This window comes from Homarus americanus, unplaced genomic scaffold, assembly GCF_018991925.1.
Source record: "Homarus americanus isolate GMGI-L3 unplaced genomic scaffold, GMGI_Hamer_2.0 scaffold38749, whole genome shotgun sequence".
NCBI lineage: Eukaryota > Metazoa > Arthropoda > Malacostraca > Decapoda > Nephropidae > Homarus > Homarus americanus.
Window position 1 is genome coordinate 65,001 of NW_024752084.1, and position 17,720 is coordinate 82,720.

The 17,720-nt window shown below is 44.5% G+C and overlaps 1 protein-coding gene across 1 annotated transcript in view; it reads right to left on the reverse strand.

The window, feature by feature from the left end:
- The window catches only part of LOC121854933 (paramyosin-like), a 54,052-nt gene extending 40,050 nt beyond the window's left edge, over positions 1-14,002 (reverse strand). Inside the window, exon 1 of the mRNA XM_042349744.1 lies at positions 13,386-14,002. Within this exon, the coding sequence (XP_042205678.1) occupies positions 13,386-13,831 (446 nt within the window). The 5' untranslated portion in view covers positions 13,832-14,002. The remainder of the gene's footprint in view (positions 1-13,385) is intronic.
- Positions 14,003-17,720: the final 3,718 nt, after the last annotated feature.

Sequence of the window (17,720 nt, forward strand, 5' to 3'; positions counted from 1 at the left end):
TTTCACAGATTAGGCTGGGTATTAGGGTGATTGCAATAGGTCGTAGCTGATTTAAGGATTGTGGGCTGGTTGACTTGGGCACTGGTGATACATAAGAGGTCTTCCAGTCAGCTGGGCATCTGGTTTGACTGAGAGAAGCATTGACGATGGAGCATAGGGGTTTAGCAAGCTCCGGGGAGAACTCCTTGAAGAGTTTCATTGGTAAGTCAATGGGGGTGGTAGAGCGTTTTAACTTTAGTTTGTCCAGGCGTTTTGCTACTTCAAATTCTTCTACTAAGTCAGTGGGAAGGGGGGCTGGTAGGTAAGCAGGGAGAGTGGTTGTGTCAAGCCTGGGGAGCGTCTGGCATATAGTAGCGAAATGGTTATTTGATTGCTCAGCTGCGTCAACATTAGTGAGATGGCTGAGGAAGGGGAGGGTGTGTGTCTTATTGTTTAGTCCACAGAGTTCTTTAAGCTTACCATACCATTGACTGGTGTTGGTCTGCTTCAGGTGTTGTAATTTGGTTGGGTAGTGGGACTTCTTTGCAGTGCGTATTTCGCGGATGACTCGGTTGCGAAGGGACCTGTAGCGGATGTGGTCATTGAGATGAAAGGCTCTGTCTCTCTGTTGCATAAGTCTTGTGATGGTGGTGGTGCTGATGGTGGTGATGGTAGTTGTGTGTGGTTGGAGTAGGAGTGGTGTGGTGGTTGGGGTAGGGGTGTTGGTGTGTGGTAGTGCTAGTGCTAGTGTGGTAGAGTAGCACAGCGTTAACATGAGGCCTACAAGCGAACGCCCAACAGCTGACAGTCTTTTTGGTGGAGGAGGAGGAGAGAAGGGAAGATGCTTAGGTCAGAAAAAACAAGAACACACACACACATACACCACGATAAGAAGAAAAAACAGAAGCAAGAACACAACAGAAATATGAGAATTAACAACAAGAACACTCTCTCTGATTCTACCCCAGCATAACAGTGGAAGAATGAATAACAGGAGAACAGCAGCAGAACAGTAGGGGAGGGGTTAGTCGCAGCAGGGGCAGGATGCGGCAGCAGCGGGGGGTCACCAGGTAGAAGCACCTTGACCCACGGGGCGGAGGAGGGCGAGTTCACAGCTACCTGTCTACCTACCTGTTACCTCCCGACCTAACTACCTATCTATCTACCGACCCCCTATATATCTACCTAACTACCTCCCTCCCCCCCTCCTTATCTACCAATTAGTGTGGATAAAAACACCTATAAAATAATTCCCCCAAAAATTCTCGTCGAAGAAATATGATTTATTTATTTATTTTCTGATTTACAAATAATATGATTTAGATAAAATAAACCCAATTAATTATCAACCTACCTGTTTCTTTAATTACCTGCTTACCTGCTAGCTTATCCTCCACCCTGCTTACTCACCCGCCTAACAATCTACCAATCTATCTACTTATCTACCTACCACACTACCTTTCTTCCTCCTTATTTATCTACCTACCGACCAAACCTGTAGAGTACCACCACCACTACAACCACCCAAACAACCCAGGTGTAACCCCCACACAGCAGCCATAACCTCACCTGTCCTCTCATAAAGTCACTGCCACACCTACAGCACACGGCGGCAGGTATCACACTCAGCTCATTACAGTCGATAATTTTACCTTTTAAAATGTTTACTTATCACAAACTGTACTACACGTGTCTGAACAACCATCTATGTGATTGTGTGGTAGTTTAATGTTATTGATTATAGTTTTATGTTATTGGTTTAAGGTTATTGAGGAGTTTTTATATTTCTAGAGTTTATTATGAAGAGGTGAGAGTATTGTAGTTGTTTATATTATCATCATTATTATTATTACATTAGTCACACAAAATGTCGTCCAAGTGAGGTTATTGGTGATTATTTTATTCTTTTACTATTATTTTCTTTGTGTTTATTGATTCACCTGCAGAACACAGCTGTATCTCTCTGCCCTAACAAGGTCATTCCTCATGCCCTTCGCCTCTTCTAACAGCCCCTTGTAACGAGGTAGTTAGAAGCTCATCAACACTTAAATTGTGGGTGGGGGAGAGGAGGAGGGAGAGGGGAATCAGGGGGAGGAGGGGGAGGGAGAGGGGTTCTGCAGTGCTTGTTCCCCGCTATCATTAACTGTGGTGTAAATGAATGTACGTAATTGTATCGCTCTGCGTCTGTTTGTTGTTTGTGAAGTGTCTAGCGTGTTTTGTAATTTATGTTTTGCTCTATTTGTCTGAATAAATAAATCAATCAATGAAAAGATAAAATAAGATTAAAAGAAAAATCCAGAACTCCGGAGACTTAATTATCTCGTCTCTGGTTTTAAAAGACTGTTTGTGGTTGTCCCTATGTGTGTGAGATCAAGCAGCTCGGGCAGTTTCCAATAACGCAGGCGGTGATGTCAGTCCGTCAGGTGGTCGCCGAGTGATAAATTCAACCCTGAACGAAGCCACAACATTCCCGTGGCTGTGTTAACTATTAGGGGCGGTGATGAACGTCTCCCGGTGGCGCCCACGAGCTTGAGTGCCGGGCCAGGGGGGGAAGAGGAGAGATCACAGGTCAACCACAAGCACTAATAACATCGGAGAAGAATTGAACAAGCAGAAAGATGATTCAATTATTTCAGGCAGTTGTAGATCGCGTATGAGGGAATCAGTCATGACGGGTAGAGCTGTCATCAGCCGTGAGTGTGAGGCAGGAGGTAATAACTCGCACATTAGCCGAGGGTCAACAGGTGTGAGTCGATTTTTCTATAACTTACTCGATCATTTCCCAGCACCAGGTTCCCTTCCTTACCTAGAACTTCTTTGGGCTTGAGAAAACGAGGGTTGGAAAGGAAGGGGAGGGAGGGAGAGACTGAAAGAGGAAGGGAAGGAGTAATGGAGGGAGGGAGAGAAGGGATGGAGGGAGTTAGAAGGCGATCAAGATCGGGAAGCGGTGAATTTTCGTCCATTACTAACAAGTGATAGAGGGGAAGTAGAAAAGGGGCAACAAGGACGGTGGTCATTAGGATAACGAGAGGGATTCCCGACCATCTAGCAACTGTCTAGGTAGCAAGGTTGTCCGGAAGTGCTCAATTATTGGCCGATCTTACACGAGAACCCTACAGGCAGTGGCAGCGTCTTGCAACACTCATTACCTTCCCCGAACACTGAATTTGCATTTGCTTATGACCAACTCCTCCTCCTCAACATCAGGTCTGAACACTCCGGTTGGTATTTCGTGAGTGTTGTTGTTCTGTGTTGTGGTGGTAGTTGTTCCTGCGGGTAGATCAATACATGATCAGTAACGCTAACAGCGCTAGTTATTGATCACTGTGTGTGTGTGTGTGTGTGTGTGTGTGTGTGTGTGTGTGTGTGTGTAAAAATATACTCCAAGGCTCCTCAGTCATAATTCCTTCAGACATAAATAATTAACCTCTTCCGCTAAAGGCGTTAGAATGTGGCTAGATAAGCTAATTTTTGTCGCTGTGAATGTTCAAGTACATTCAAGTATAACCAATTAACTTACATTGTGTTCTGCAGAGTTAAAGTCGAGAAACTCATCATCAAGAACACATTTCGCGTCTGCCATTATGAAGAATAATACGCTTTAAACCCTGGTATAGGAGCCAGAAGATACAAGCCGTTCGTCAAGTGTTCAAAGTTATTCAAGAAGAACAAAAACCACAAACAACTATAACAGTAGGACGGATTCACACACACACACACACACACACACACACACACACACACACACACACACACACACAGAGTCAGGCTGGGCTGCACACGACCACCGCCCAGCAGCTGACAACACACCCCTCTCCCTCTACCTGCTCACAATGATGACGAACCGCATCGAGTTTTTGCTACTCAATGTCTATGATGAAGCCACAACCAGTAGCCATGGTATAATGGCTACCCGCGATGGCTCCTGCAGGGTCGGGCAGGCAGGAGGCAGTCATGCACGCTATAATTCTTTGTCAGGTATATGGTCACCATCAACCCCAGCTACTGAGTATTACCTGTCCAACTGCACCTGTGAACACCGCCCACCGCTCAACCTTCCTCACGCAACCTGGTGTTGGCCCGCGCACACCTCGGCTTTTTATTCATGCGACTTTTTGCACTGTTGGGGAGGTGTACTAGGTGCTAATATACTGACAATTATTACTTTTTGCGTGTTTTGTACTGCTGCAGAGAAATGTTTAAGATCTTTACTGTTCTTGGAGAGTATTTTCCATGAATCTGCTTACGATGATTTAACTCTAATGATCAAATGTTTAAAGTTTGTGTTGATTATTTCTGTGTGATGCTCCACCCAGCACAGACACGACCTGGATCCCACACCAAGTTAGTGACTCGAACCGGTGACTGATGATAGTAATTTGAGTCACGCATCTAGCAGGACTGTTACATACAAGGCGTCAGTTTATAAAGCTTCCTCTGTGTAGAAGTGTGAAAGTATGTCGTCAGTTTGTCCAGCTTAGATAATCGGAGTTGTCACGGTGCAGTTTTATGGACTCTGTGTAAAGGGAATGTTTATACAGTGTGTCTATTAGCTCAGTAATCTGCTTCAGCATCGTAACACCTGCTGACTCTTTGAATAGACCCTTCAATGCTTACTCAGTCTGTCAGTCATTTGAGATGTCAGCAGAGGGAAGTTGTACGGAATTATGGTTGATGTATCGCCGTCATCACTACCACCTTCACCATACACCACCATCACTTGGCCTATCACATTATTCCCCTCATCACCCTGCCCCACCACCACCATACACCACCATCATCACCCTATCACATCATCACCATTATCACCCTGCCTCACCACCACCATCCTTATCATTATCATCCCCCCCACCATCCTGCCTCTTTCTTCTTCAACATCATCATCAGGTCCCTGGGTTGGCCATCCCGTTCCCTCCCACATCCTGTGATCGTGTCCTTTCCTCTTTCCTTCATCCTTTTCTACTCTCTCTCTTTCTCTATCTAGGCATCGCGTTGCTCTGCTTCTGTCTTTTAGATTTACCATCCCTTGAGACACATAGCCCAGGTGACGCCCGGCAGCAGAGGAGAGTCATCACCCCAAGGCGTTACTCAAGAACCGCCAGTGTTTACAATTTGCCCCGGTTGATATAGGCTCATTAACAGAGTGGAGAGAGAAGAGGGGGGCGTAGAGTGGTTTGGTATTAATAAGGAGAGGAGCTGTGAGAGGAGAGGAGGTGAAGAGAGAAGAGGATGAGAGGTGTAAGGAGAGGGGAGAAGAGGAGGGATAAGAGCCATGACACGGGGCGAAGAGAGAAGGGAAGGAAAATAAGATAAACATATGTAAGAGGAGGTGGAAAGAGAAGAAGGGTATGAGGTAGAATGAGAGAGGGGAGGTAGAGGAAAGGAGAAGTCGAAAAAGAAGGATAACAACGTGAGGAGAGAGAGAGAGAGAGAGAGAGAGAGAGAGAGAGAGAGAGAGAGAGTTTAGGGTAAAGTTAGGGAGATCTTGTCAATGTCGAGTCGTTAAAAGGGGGAAACGAGGAAGGGGGAGAGGAGAACAAAGAGGAAAAAAGAAGGAAGGGGCTGTGTATATCTTGCCTATATAGAGGGTGATGATGGATGGGAGGAGGAGGTGTAAGGGAGGGGAGGAGGTGTAAGGAGGAGGGGGAGGTGTAAGGAGGGGGAGGAAGGAGGCGGAGGTGTCGAGGATAGGGGAAAGGTGTAAGGGAGGTAGCGGGAGGAGGTGTAAGGGAGTAGGGGGGAGGTGGGGGAGGAAGGAGGCGGAGGTGTCGAGGATAGAGGGAAAAGGTGTAAGGAGGCAGCGGGAGGTGTAAGGAGGGGGGGGAGGTGTAAGGAGGAGGGGCGGAGGCATAGGGGGAGGTAGTGTAAGAAGGAGGGGCGGAGGTGTAAGGAGGGAAAGGGAGGAGGTAATACAAGGGGCAGGATGGAGGAAGGGGGCAATGTATCCTGTTTGGAAGTGTAAAAGGGGAGGGAGGTCCTTCCTTGCATCCAAACGAGGCAAGACCTACACGAGGCGTCCGTCCCTGTGCAGCACCTCCACACACGCACACACACACACACACACACACACACACCTTCCTCATTGTAATCATACATAGTCAGTGGTTTAGTTATCAGCATAAACTCATAATCATTCACCAATGTTTTTTTTCACAAGTTTTAATTCAGTTTTAGTGACGTTTCGAGAGACACAGTCATCAGTACTGCAGTTAAGCAAATACACAAATAACGCTCTTCTGCTGTTCAGCTTTTGAGTTGGAAATCTATTTTTACTGTAAAACTATTCAATACAATTGCAAATACTACAAACCCTCCTCTCTCTCTAATGATTTTTTTTAATAATACCACGTATCATTGCACAGTATTGTATATGTATATATCGTACAGTTGGTGCACACACACACACACACACACACACACACACACACACACACACACACACACACAGACGTTTGAAGGCTGGCGGCGCAGGTGCAGGTGTGTCAATAAAGTGTTTACATAGTGTGCGCGGGACGTGCAGTGTACATATGAAATATGTACATATGACTGTGTATGTGGCAGAGTATGCACAGGAGAGGAAAACAGTGAGGTGTTTGTGGACGCAGTGTACACAAGGGAGCACACATGAGGTGTTGTGTACATAGGAAGGTATACACATATGCAATGTACACATGATGTACTGTACAGAGTGTACCGTGTTATAGTGTGTATGGGATGCAGTGCACAGTGACGTTAATGGGATGAACTCAATTCTGATTACTTGAAGTATACACAAGATATAGCGTACACGAGGTGTAGTGCACAGTACACGGGGTGTAGTGCACAGTACACGGGTGTAGTGCACAGTACACGGGATGTAGTGCACAGTACACGGGGTGTAGTGCACAGTACACGGGATGTAGTGCACAGTACACGGGGTGTAGTGCACAGTACACGGGATGTACTAAACTCCCTCCAACAATTACCTAAAATGTCCATGGCATAAAGTGAGATTCCTATTAATTGCATGAGGTGATGTACACGGGAGGTGATGTACATGGGTGTAGTGTACAGTACAGAGGTGTACAAAGCTCCCCCAACAATTACATGAGGTGGGAGGAAGTGACATTAGTCATGGGGGGGCGGAGGTCAAACGGGAGGAAGGCGGGTCACGGCCCACTCCTCCTCCTCCTGTTTATCGTTCCTCCTCCTCCTCCTGTTTACAGCTCCTCCTCCTCTTCCTCCTCCTGTTTATCGTTCCTCCTCCTCCTCCTGTTTACAGCTCCTCCTCCTCTTCCTCCTCCTGTTTATCGTTCCTCCTCCTCCTCCTCCTGTTTACAGCTCCTCCTCCTCTTCCTCCTCCTGTTTATTGCTCTTCCTCCTTCTCCTCTTTCCTTTACCATTTGCTTCTTTTCTCCTTTAACTTTTCAATTATTTCTTCTGATCACTCATAATCCTCCTCCCCTTCTTACTGCTTTATCACCTACTTCTATCTTTCTCTCTTCTTTATTATGTGCTTCCCTTTTCTTTTAGGCTGCATCTATTTTTTTCTCCTTTATTACCTCCCATATTACCTCATTTACTTTACCCTCCTCTTTCCTTTTCCTTCAGCCTCCCCACTTCCTTCTTTCAGTCCATAATTTGACTCTTCCTCCTCTTCCTTCTTTTTCTTCCTGTTATCCTAACCGAGTCATCCTTCCTATATCCCAGTGTTCTTCCTCTACTTCTCCGACACCACCAACTCTCCCTACTTCCTTCTCCTCTTCCTCTTCTTACCCTATATCATCAGCTCCTACTTTATCACCACTTTCTAGTTTTATTACTTTCTTTTTTTTCTTCTAAATTATCGTCTTTCTATATTTGGTTATTTTGTCTTAGTTTCTCATTTATTCTATTTTGTCTATTTATCACATTCTTCTGCATTACGATTCGCTTTTTTCTTTATTTTTGTAAATTCTATTTTTTTGTCTCTTTCTCTTGTTTATCTTCCCTTTCTTGTTTGTTCTTGTACATTTTTCCTAATTTTTTTCTTCATCCTAATTCTCTTTTCCTCATCCTTCTTTGTCTCTTTCCTTCTCTTTCCTTTATCACGTATTATCCTTCTTCACTCTTTATGAATAACAACACAGGTGAGAGAAATGGTTATTTTTATTCCATCAGCTGATTGGTGTTTACTGCAACAGCTCATTAGACACGGGAGTTGTGCCTCATTAGACACGGGAGTTGTGCCAGACTTGTGGAAACAGGCAAATGTAGTTCCCATATTCAAAAAGGGAGACAGAGCATCAGCGTCAAATTACCGGCCGATCAGTTTGACGTCAGTAGTGGGGAGATTTCTTGAATCATTTATAGCAGATAGCATCCGATCGCATTTAGAGAAAAGCAAATTAATCTACGACTCTCAACATGGGTTTACAAAGGGAAAATCTTGTCTAACAAATCTGCTGACGTTTTTTAGGAAAGTCTTCGAGGTAGTAGATAATGACGAAAATTACGATGTTATTTACTTAGACTTTAGCAAAGCATTTGACAGAGTACCGCATCAGAGGCTTCTGAGAAAAATTAAGGCTCATGGTATAGAGGGGAAAGTTTTAAATTGGATAAAATATGGCTCACTGATGGAACGAGAGGGTCAGCGTAGAGGTGTTAAATCTGAGGGGGCATGTAACCAGTGGGGTTCCCCAGGGTCAGTACTAGGCCCACTCTTGTTCATAATCTACATAAACGATCTAGATACTGGGATCAGCAGTGACATAAGCAAGTTTGCGGATGACACCAAAATAGGGCGGCAGATTAATTCAGGGCAGGATGCAAATGCATTACAGGAGGATCTAAATAAACTGCAGGGGTGGTCTGGAAAATGGCAAATGAAATTCAACACCAACAAGTGCAGCGTACTTAATATTGGAAGCGTACTTTATTATTAAAGAACAAATACTGTCAACGTATACAGGCTTAACAACATCAACCTAGAGAAGTCGACTTGTGAAAGAGACCTAGGGGTATTTGTGCTCGGACCTACGGCCTGAAAAAAACAGTGTATGTTAATGTTCCTGAAATAAGGCAAACAGAGTATTGGGTTTTATATCTAGAAGTGTAAGTAATAAGAGTGCAGAGGTCTTATTGCAACTATATCTTATAAGCATACTGCACCTCGATTTTGCGGTTCAGTTCTGGTGCCCTTATTATAGAATGGATATATTTCACTAGAGCCGGTAGCTAAGAATGACGAAAATGATTCCGGGACTTAGAAACCTTCCATACCAGGATAGGTTAAAGAAACTTAACTTGCATTCCCTAGAAAGACGAAGAGTGCGGGGAGATATGATAGAAGTATTTAAGTGGGTGAAAGGAATTAATAAAGGGGATATAGATAAAGTTCTTATAATATCCGAGCAGGATAGGACTCGGAGCAACGGATTTAAGTTGGATAAGCTTAGGTTTAGGAGGGAGATAGGAAGAAACTGGTTCACAAATAGGGTGGTGGACGAGTGGAACAAGCTTAGCAACTTTGTAGTAAGTGCTGGAACGCTGGAAAGTTTCAAAAGGAGGCTGGATAGATTCATGGATGATAGAGAGTGGTAGTAACTCTCGACAGGAGCTGCCATGCACAGGCCAACCGGCCTATTGCAGACTCCTTATGTTCTTATGTGTTTACTGCATCAGCTGATTTGTGTTTACTGCATCAGCTAATTTGTGTTTACTGCATCAGCTAATTTGTGTTTACTGCATCAGCTGATTTGTGTTTACTGCATCAGCTGATTTGTGTTTACTGCATCAGCTAATTTGTGTTTACTGCATCAGCTAATTTGTGTTTACTGCATCAGCTAATTTGTGTTTACTGCATTAGCTAATTTGTGTTTACTGCATCAGCTGATTTGTGTTTAATGCATCAGCTAATTTGTGTTTACTGCATCAGCTAATTTTAAAGTTTAATGCATTAATTTAAAGTTTACTGCATCAGCCAATTTGTGGTTTTAATGCATCAGCTGATTTGTGCTTTTACGCATCAGCTAATTTGTGTTTAATACTGCATCAGCTGATTTGTGTTTAATGCATCAGCTAATTTGTGTTTACTGCATCAGCTGTTCCATTCAACAACTTTCTTCCTTAAGAATTATTCACTGATATAACGACCACTTACGAGAAGCGACTACCAGCAAATAACAACCACCTTCATTGAACGATTACCTCAACATAACTACCACAAGCAAACAACGACTTTTTTTTACCTCAACGACCACCTCTACATAACGACAATCTTAACCCAACGACCGCTTCCAGACAATGACAACCATCACGTAACGACCACCCGCACACAATAACCGCCTCCAGACAACGACTACCACCAGACAACGGCCACCTCCAGACAACGACCCCATAAAAATTCACTCCCCGGGTAGAGATAGTGAAGACAAAGAGTTCTGATAAGCCCCACGACAATGTGTGAGGCCGCTGGGGTGACTGATAGTGACTGGTGACGCCTCTCTTTTCACCTTGACTCTCTATCTCTTTAACTTCGTTGTCTTTCTCTTTATCTTCCTTCTTCTTTGCACACTGCTCTGGCCTCTCTCTTTGGGGAAGGGTGCGAGGGAGGGGAGGTAGGTAGGGCAGGAGGTGGGGTAGGGTGTGTGTGTGTGGGGCAGGGCAGTGTAGGCAGGGGTAGTGTGTGGGGCAGGGTGTGTGGGGCAGGGTAGTGGGGTGGGGCAGGGGCGTAAGTAGGGTAGGGGGTAGTGGGGTAGGGTAGTGGGGCAGGGTAGGTGTGGGCAGGGGGCAGGTAGTGTGTAGGGGCAGAGAGTAGTGTGTGGGCAGGGTAGTGTGTGGGCAGGGTAGTGTGTGTAGGGGTGTGGGGCAGGGAAGTGTGGGGCAGGGGTAGTGTGTGGGGTGCGCAGAGAAAGGTGTGGGGCAGGGTAGGGTGTGGGGCAGGGTAGTGTGGGGCAGGGTAGTGTGTGGGGCAGGGTAGTGTGTGAGGCAGGGTAGTGTGTGGGGCAGGGCAGTGTGTGGGGCAGGGTAGTGTGTGAGGCAGGGTAGTGTGTGGGGCAGGGTAGGGTGTGGGGCAGGGTAGTGTGTGGGGCAGCAGGTGTGATCCACGTGCTGGCTGCCTCACCAACTCACCTTGACGACGCCGGTTTTTGCCTCCGTCACAACACACTACTCCGCCACCGCCGTGTGTGTTTAATTATGACCTCCGAGTTTTATCTCTTACTTCTCCTCCTCCTTGACGCCCTAAGGCTAAGCAAAGAAGTAATGAAGAGCTGCTGTATTGAGGGCGTGTGTGATGCTGTTTTCTTTAACTTTTCATCACAATAAAGAAGACTGACTATATTTTGGAACACACACACACACACACACACCCTCGTCATCGCCACCTCCTGCCACCTGCAGCCTCCCACCCAACTCGCGCAGTCCGCCACTACAACAAAATACAGCCCATAAGAGCCCTCACCGATAGATATAAGAACAGCACCATCCCATCTATTGTTAAAATAATAAACAACTCCTGATTTATGTACTGTACAGCCCTGTAAATGTATTCAATGCATATTATATCATTATGTCTAATTCAAATGTAAGTCTGCATATTTTCAGCCACCGGCTGCAACTCTATTAATAAACCGTTTATTATTATTATTATTATTATTATTATTATTATTATTATTATTAGATTTTACTAGAGTATCATTATAAATCTGATCATTGTACGTGGATGACCCTGATACCCCGCCGTTGTGCTGAACTAACAACTATTACACATAAATCAATCAGGAGATCTTTTTTTATATGCATAAGTTATCATTTGTGGGAATCTTTAACATGTCGCCATTACCAGGAACTACTTAACTAGAGGAAGCGTCGAGGAACTAAGAACAAAATGACTGGTCGAGTAATACTAAATTATAACACAGGCAGCCCAAATAACAGGGTATTACTAAAAAAAACCGCCAGAAAGAAACAAGAAAGAAGATTTGGACAACTTGGAGGTTTATTTTTTCGGTAATGACTCGGGTGAAGTTTCAACAATTGAGTTTTTTTTTTACTTCCTACTATTTTCCCATTATATTCTTTGTTGACTTTTTTGAAGAGTTGTCGTGTCAGGAGTCTCGGGGGGGGGGTGGAGGAGGGTGTCTGCCTGACTGGCTATATACCTGTGTCATCATATTGTCTCACACCTATACTAAATTAATGGTGAAATAAAAAAAGTCCTTCTCTCTCTCTCTCTGTCAACCTGCAAGACATCACTGGTCTTAAACACAGCTTCCTAATGTTACTCAGGTGTTGGCGCAGAACCAGACTTACAGCCATACAGGTATAGGTGTGGTAATTAACTCATACCTGTATCTGACAAACAAACATCACAGGAAACATCAACTTCCCCGTGACAATAACCACATCAACCGTGCGAGGAATAAAACAAAAATATAAACATGAATTTTTGCCTCACTGAATCTTTAATAAATAATTCAGTGGAACAAGAGAATTCATATTTATATACGATGACACTGTTAGTTATAAATGAATACGTTTATACAGTAGTTCCTCTTGTGTTTAGTCAAGTTCTCCAGAAAACGTGAATACACGAGAGCATTTGAACCAATTCTGTTTAATGTTTCATTGTGATTACATGTGTGTGTGTGTGTGTGTGTGTATGTGTGTGTGTGTGTGTGTGTGTGAGTGTGTGTGTGTGTGTGTGTGTGTGTGAGTGTGTGTGTGTGTGCGCGTGTGCTGTTACTTCATGGTGGTAAATAGCGTCTAAATGAAACAGGACAAATTAGATCATACATGAGCTAATTCCCATTAAATTTTACCAATAAAACAAAAATCTTTGTTTGATAGAAACTTTAGTTATGCGAAAAAGCTTAATAGACCGAGTACCTTTATTTAGTGGGATATATTATGTATTATACGAGTACTATACACGATAATACTTACTATACCTGTGGCGTTGTCTGATGCATATTTTAATACGACCCAATTAATGGTAATATCATTGTTAATAGTTGCATTACTGTCATAGTCATTACTGTTGTTATTAGTCGAGTACTTATTACCTTAATTATTATTATTATTATTATTATTATTGCCGATATAACATTTATTAAAAGTAGAAGCAGTAGTAGTGGTTATGATATGTAGTAGTTGTATAGGTAGTAGCAATATTAGTAGCAGTAGTTAGTAGCAGTGGTTGTAGCAACATAAATAATAATAATACAACAATAGCACCAGTGAGAGAAGCTTTGTTAGTAATTATTATTATTTTGATTCGTAGTTGTATTAGTAGACATAGTAGAGGTGTAAGCAGTTGCAATAGTATTAGTAGTAGTAGTAGTGTTAGGCCATAAAGTAGTGTTAGTAGTAGTAGTAGTAATAATATTAGTACAAACTTAAACCCACGGAAACTCGTGTAGCGGCTCCTGGCCAGTCTTTACCTGAGGTAGGAGAGCTCCTGTCTCAGCTGGGTCATGTCGTCACGGTGTTCCTCTGACTGTATCGCCTCCGTCATTGTCCCTCTCATCTCCTTCACCCTCTCCCCTAGGGTAGCCAGGGCGAGTCCTTCCGCCTCCACCACCTTGATGGAGGCTGAGAAGGTGGACTCTGCTTCAGTTGGGGCGTCGTGTGACCCTCCACCAACGCTAATTTTACTATTTTGAATATCGTGCACCGCCTTCTGCAGGTTATCGAGGAGTATACGGTCTATTTTCTGCTGAAGGAGGAGGCGGTCGACGGTATCCTGTAGGTGGGCTACGTGGTCCCGTCTTCGTTGGTGACGGTGTTGATGCTGTTGTTGTAAGGCGGCCCCAGTGGCACTGTGTCCCAGGAGTGCCACGAGCACCATCGCCACCATCACTGTCGTTAACATGGTACCCTGAAGCATTATTGTTGTCACTGTTATTGCTTTACACTTACACACACTAGTTTACACTTGACTCTAGGCAACCTCTTCACCAGGTATCTTGTTTAACACATGTCACTGCTGTAGTAGCACCAGGGCGTGGGAGCTTCACTACCTCACGCGCCGCTCACCACGCGTACACACAGCGGGGAGTTGTAACAGTCGGCTATATACTCCACCTCCCCGGCACGCGCGTCCCTCCCCGCCACAACACTTCGTCCGCTTCCTGCTATATTTCGGACGCGGAGTTGAAGCGTTATTTACCTTATTTGTTAATGTTAGTTTATACACAGACGTACTCCCTAGAAATCCTCTTTTTACAGTCAATGAATACACTTAGGTATTCCTTTTCAACAACTCTTTATGTTTTTCAATCGGTTATTTTTACCCAAAGTATGATGCGTTATATATAGAACTTACGAGTTAATTTAGAGGGAGGAGCTAACTCAAAGGACGGCCTCTGGTTGGCTCTAAATTAAACTAAGCCTTGATCGGGCTTCTCTTTACATAAGTTTGTTTACGTGTTTTAAATTCACATTGTACTCAGTAATATACACATTTAGTCAACACGTATCCTGCATAATTATATAACCTTCCATTGGTACACTGACAGTAGAGAGTAATGTAGAAAAAAAATGAAATACGACCCTGGTTGAGAAGTGGCAACTCGTCCACCGTCTTCGCGTTGATTGGTGGAGAAGGACAGGTGTGCAGCGGAGCGCAGGTGGACACTCGGGCTGGGCTGACCAACCTGAGTGAACATCAAGACCCTGAATATGTTCATGGCAAAATATACCTTAATTTTCTTGGCTCTTCAAATTATCGACACATAAAATCAAGCAGATCAGTTCACAAACATCATAACTCCCCCACAAGAAAAAATAATATCTCCGTATTTGGTAGATGATTCAACTGATAAACTTAGACAAAAAATCGAAAATCTATGAAACTGGACGAGAGAATGTGAGATGGACGGAGCAAGACATTTGGCGTGAGGTGAGGGCAGGGTGTCAGATGTCTTAGGCCTCCCTCTCTACCTTTACTCTCCCGAACAAACAACTCATTTGCATCTACCACTCCGCCAACCCCACCATTCCAAATATTAACCAACTCAAGAATTCACGTAGGATAAGAAAAATGAGCGAATTAGTTACGTGACGAGGGAGAGAGAGAGGGGAGAGAGGGAGGGAGAGTGAGAGACAGCCTCGAGGGTCGAGTATACTGTGATGAGAAAAACAGCAGCTGTGCGTGAGGCTTCAACTGGCAGATGAAAACAGTGATGTGGGGCCAAAAGACACAGGGGTTCTTAGGGCTTATCTGGAGCCCTTCTGGCCATACAAACTCCACCCTTAATGACTTGGGGGATTAACACTGTCATCATACCAACTAGAGATGAGATGCGCGACGCAAGAGATGAAAAAAAATAGACTGGAGTGAGACAGAGACAGGAGGAGGAGGGATTGACTTCAGCAGCAGGTGATAGGAGGTTTAAATCGAGTCATATCCTGCGTTACCTGGCCCTATTGTTGTGGCCGCCGACCCCCACCCCCGCCCTCCTGCCCAACCGAGTCTGTTGATTTTTCTCTCCAACAGTCCATAGTCATGAGGAAACAACAGTCAGAAACAGTCCGTATATTCAGTCATTCATAAGACAACAAGTCAGAGAAACAGTCAATAGTCTGTCATTCGTAAGATAACAACAGTCAACACAGTCTTTCGTTAATAAGTCAAGAACAGTCAGAGAAACATTCAGATGCCAGTCGTTCATAAGACAACATCAGTCAACTGTCAGAGAAACAGTAAACAGTCAGTCGTTCATAAGACAACATCAGTCAACTGTCAAGAACAGTCAGAGAAACATTCAGATGCCAGTCGTTCATAAGACAACATCAGTCAACTGTCAGAGAAACAGTAAACAGTCAGTCGTTCATAAGACAACATCAGTCAACTGTCAGAGAAACAGCAAACAGTCAGTCGTTCATAAGACAACATCAGTCAACTGTCAGAGAAACAGTAAACAGTCAGTCGTTCATAAGACAACATCAGTCAACTGTCAGAGAAACAGCAAACAGTCAGTCGTTCATAAGACAACATCAGTCAACTGTCAGAGAAACAGCAAACAGTCAGTCGTTCATAAGACAACAGACGCACCATTAGAATAAATAAATATTTGACAACCAATACAACTTCTCCACAAGACACTACATCAACCTAAACATATAGGAACTAAATTAAATGTAAAATAACCAAAATAAATCCTTAATCATCAACAAAAGGATAAATCACTCATCATGACACGAGAAATTAATCCGGAGAGCAGCATTAACACATCAGTGGTTATTATTGTTAATTTCGTTACTGAGCTGATCCCTCTCACAGTCTCGTGACCTCTGAGATTCAATTTACTCTCCATGAAACGGCTAGTTATGACCCCGAGACGAATTACAGATGTGAGCCTTGACCCGAAACGAGGGATATATATGTACGTGTGTGTGTGTGTGTGTGTTTATGAATTCATATGCTCATCAGGATTAATGCGTTAATATGTATGTATGCCTGAATGCATGTGTGTGAGTGTATATGCGTTTGCGTGTGCATGTGTATGGGGGAGGAAAGAGGGTTATGTGTGTGTGCGTGTGTGTGTGCAGGTGTTTTTACTCGTACATGTGTTAAGAAGAGAACAAAGAGTTTTCCGGCAGCAGCAGCAGCAGCATTGGGCGCCGCCCTGCAGGTGCGTGAGTCTTGCAGCTGCAGCAAGACCCGCCCGGCTCCACACAGGGCAGGAGAGGAGCAGGTGTAGTACCACAGCCCAGCATCAAGCGAGGCCACGCAGGTGCAGCACACACACCTGCCCTCCACCACTACCAGTAATATCTCCTTCACTTCCTCCACTACAAACACATACAGTACTACCCTTCACCACCACCATTACTACCACACATCTGCCCTCGACCACCACCACAACCACCACCAACACACGCCTACCCTCCATCACCACTACCACTACCACTATCATCAACACACACCTATCCATCACCACTACCATCAATACACACCTACCCTCCACCACTACTACTTTGCTGCTACTCGGAATCGAGTATGCCGATCATCCAGCTATGATACAATGATATGAGTTATTAAGGATGTCACCTTCTCTATTGAGCTCTGAGGTGACTCGAGAGGCCGATACGGAACCGGCAGGGTTGTCCACAGATGTAGGCACGTGTGGAGGGCTGCATCTATTGCGGGAGGGGCGGCGGCAGCGTCTTTCCGGCGTTGGCGCTTGTCTGTCTCGGTATGCAATCGGGCTAACTCGAAAGTATTGACACCTCGTGTGGTGCTCCTCCAAGCGTTACGGTGTGGAGTGATCGTCTCCCAAGTGAGGGGGTCGATTTGGCACTTTTTCAGGTTTGTCTTAAGACTATCCTTATACCTTTTCAGTTGCCCGCCAGCGTTACGTTTACTATTCATTAGGTGACTGTAAAGTAGCTGCTTTGGCAGTCTACTGTCGTCCATGCGGATAACATGGCCAGTCCAGCGTAGTTGTTCATGGATAATGCTCGATGCTCCTACAGTTGGTGTCAGCAAGAATACTGGCACTTGTTCTCTTGTCTTTCCAGCGAACTCGGAGGATGGAGCGTAGACTACATTGGTGAAAGTTTTCAAGTTCCTTGAGGTGCTTCCTGTATGTGACCCATGTCTCGCGACAATATAACAGGGTAGGGAGGACCACTGCTCGATATACGTGCAACGTTCTAGATAATTTCAACTTCCGACAGCTGAAGACACGGGTACTGAGTCTGCCAAAGACTTGAGATGCACTTCTGATCCGATTTTGAATCTCTTTATCGATGTTCTAGGTGGTGGAGAG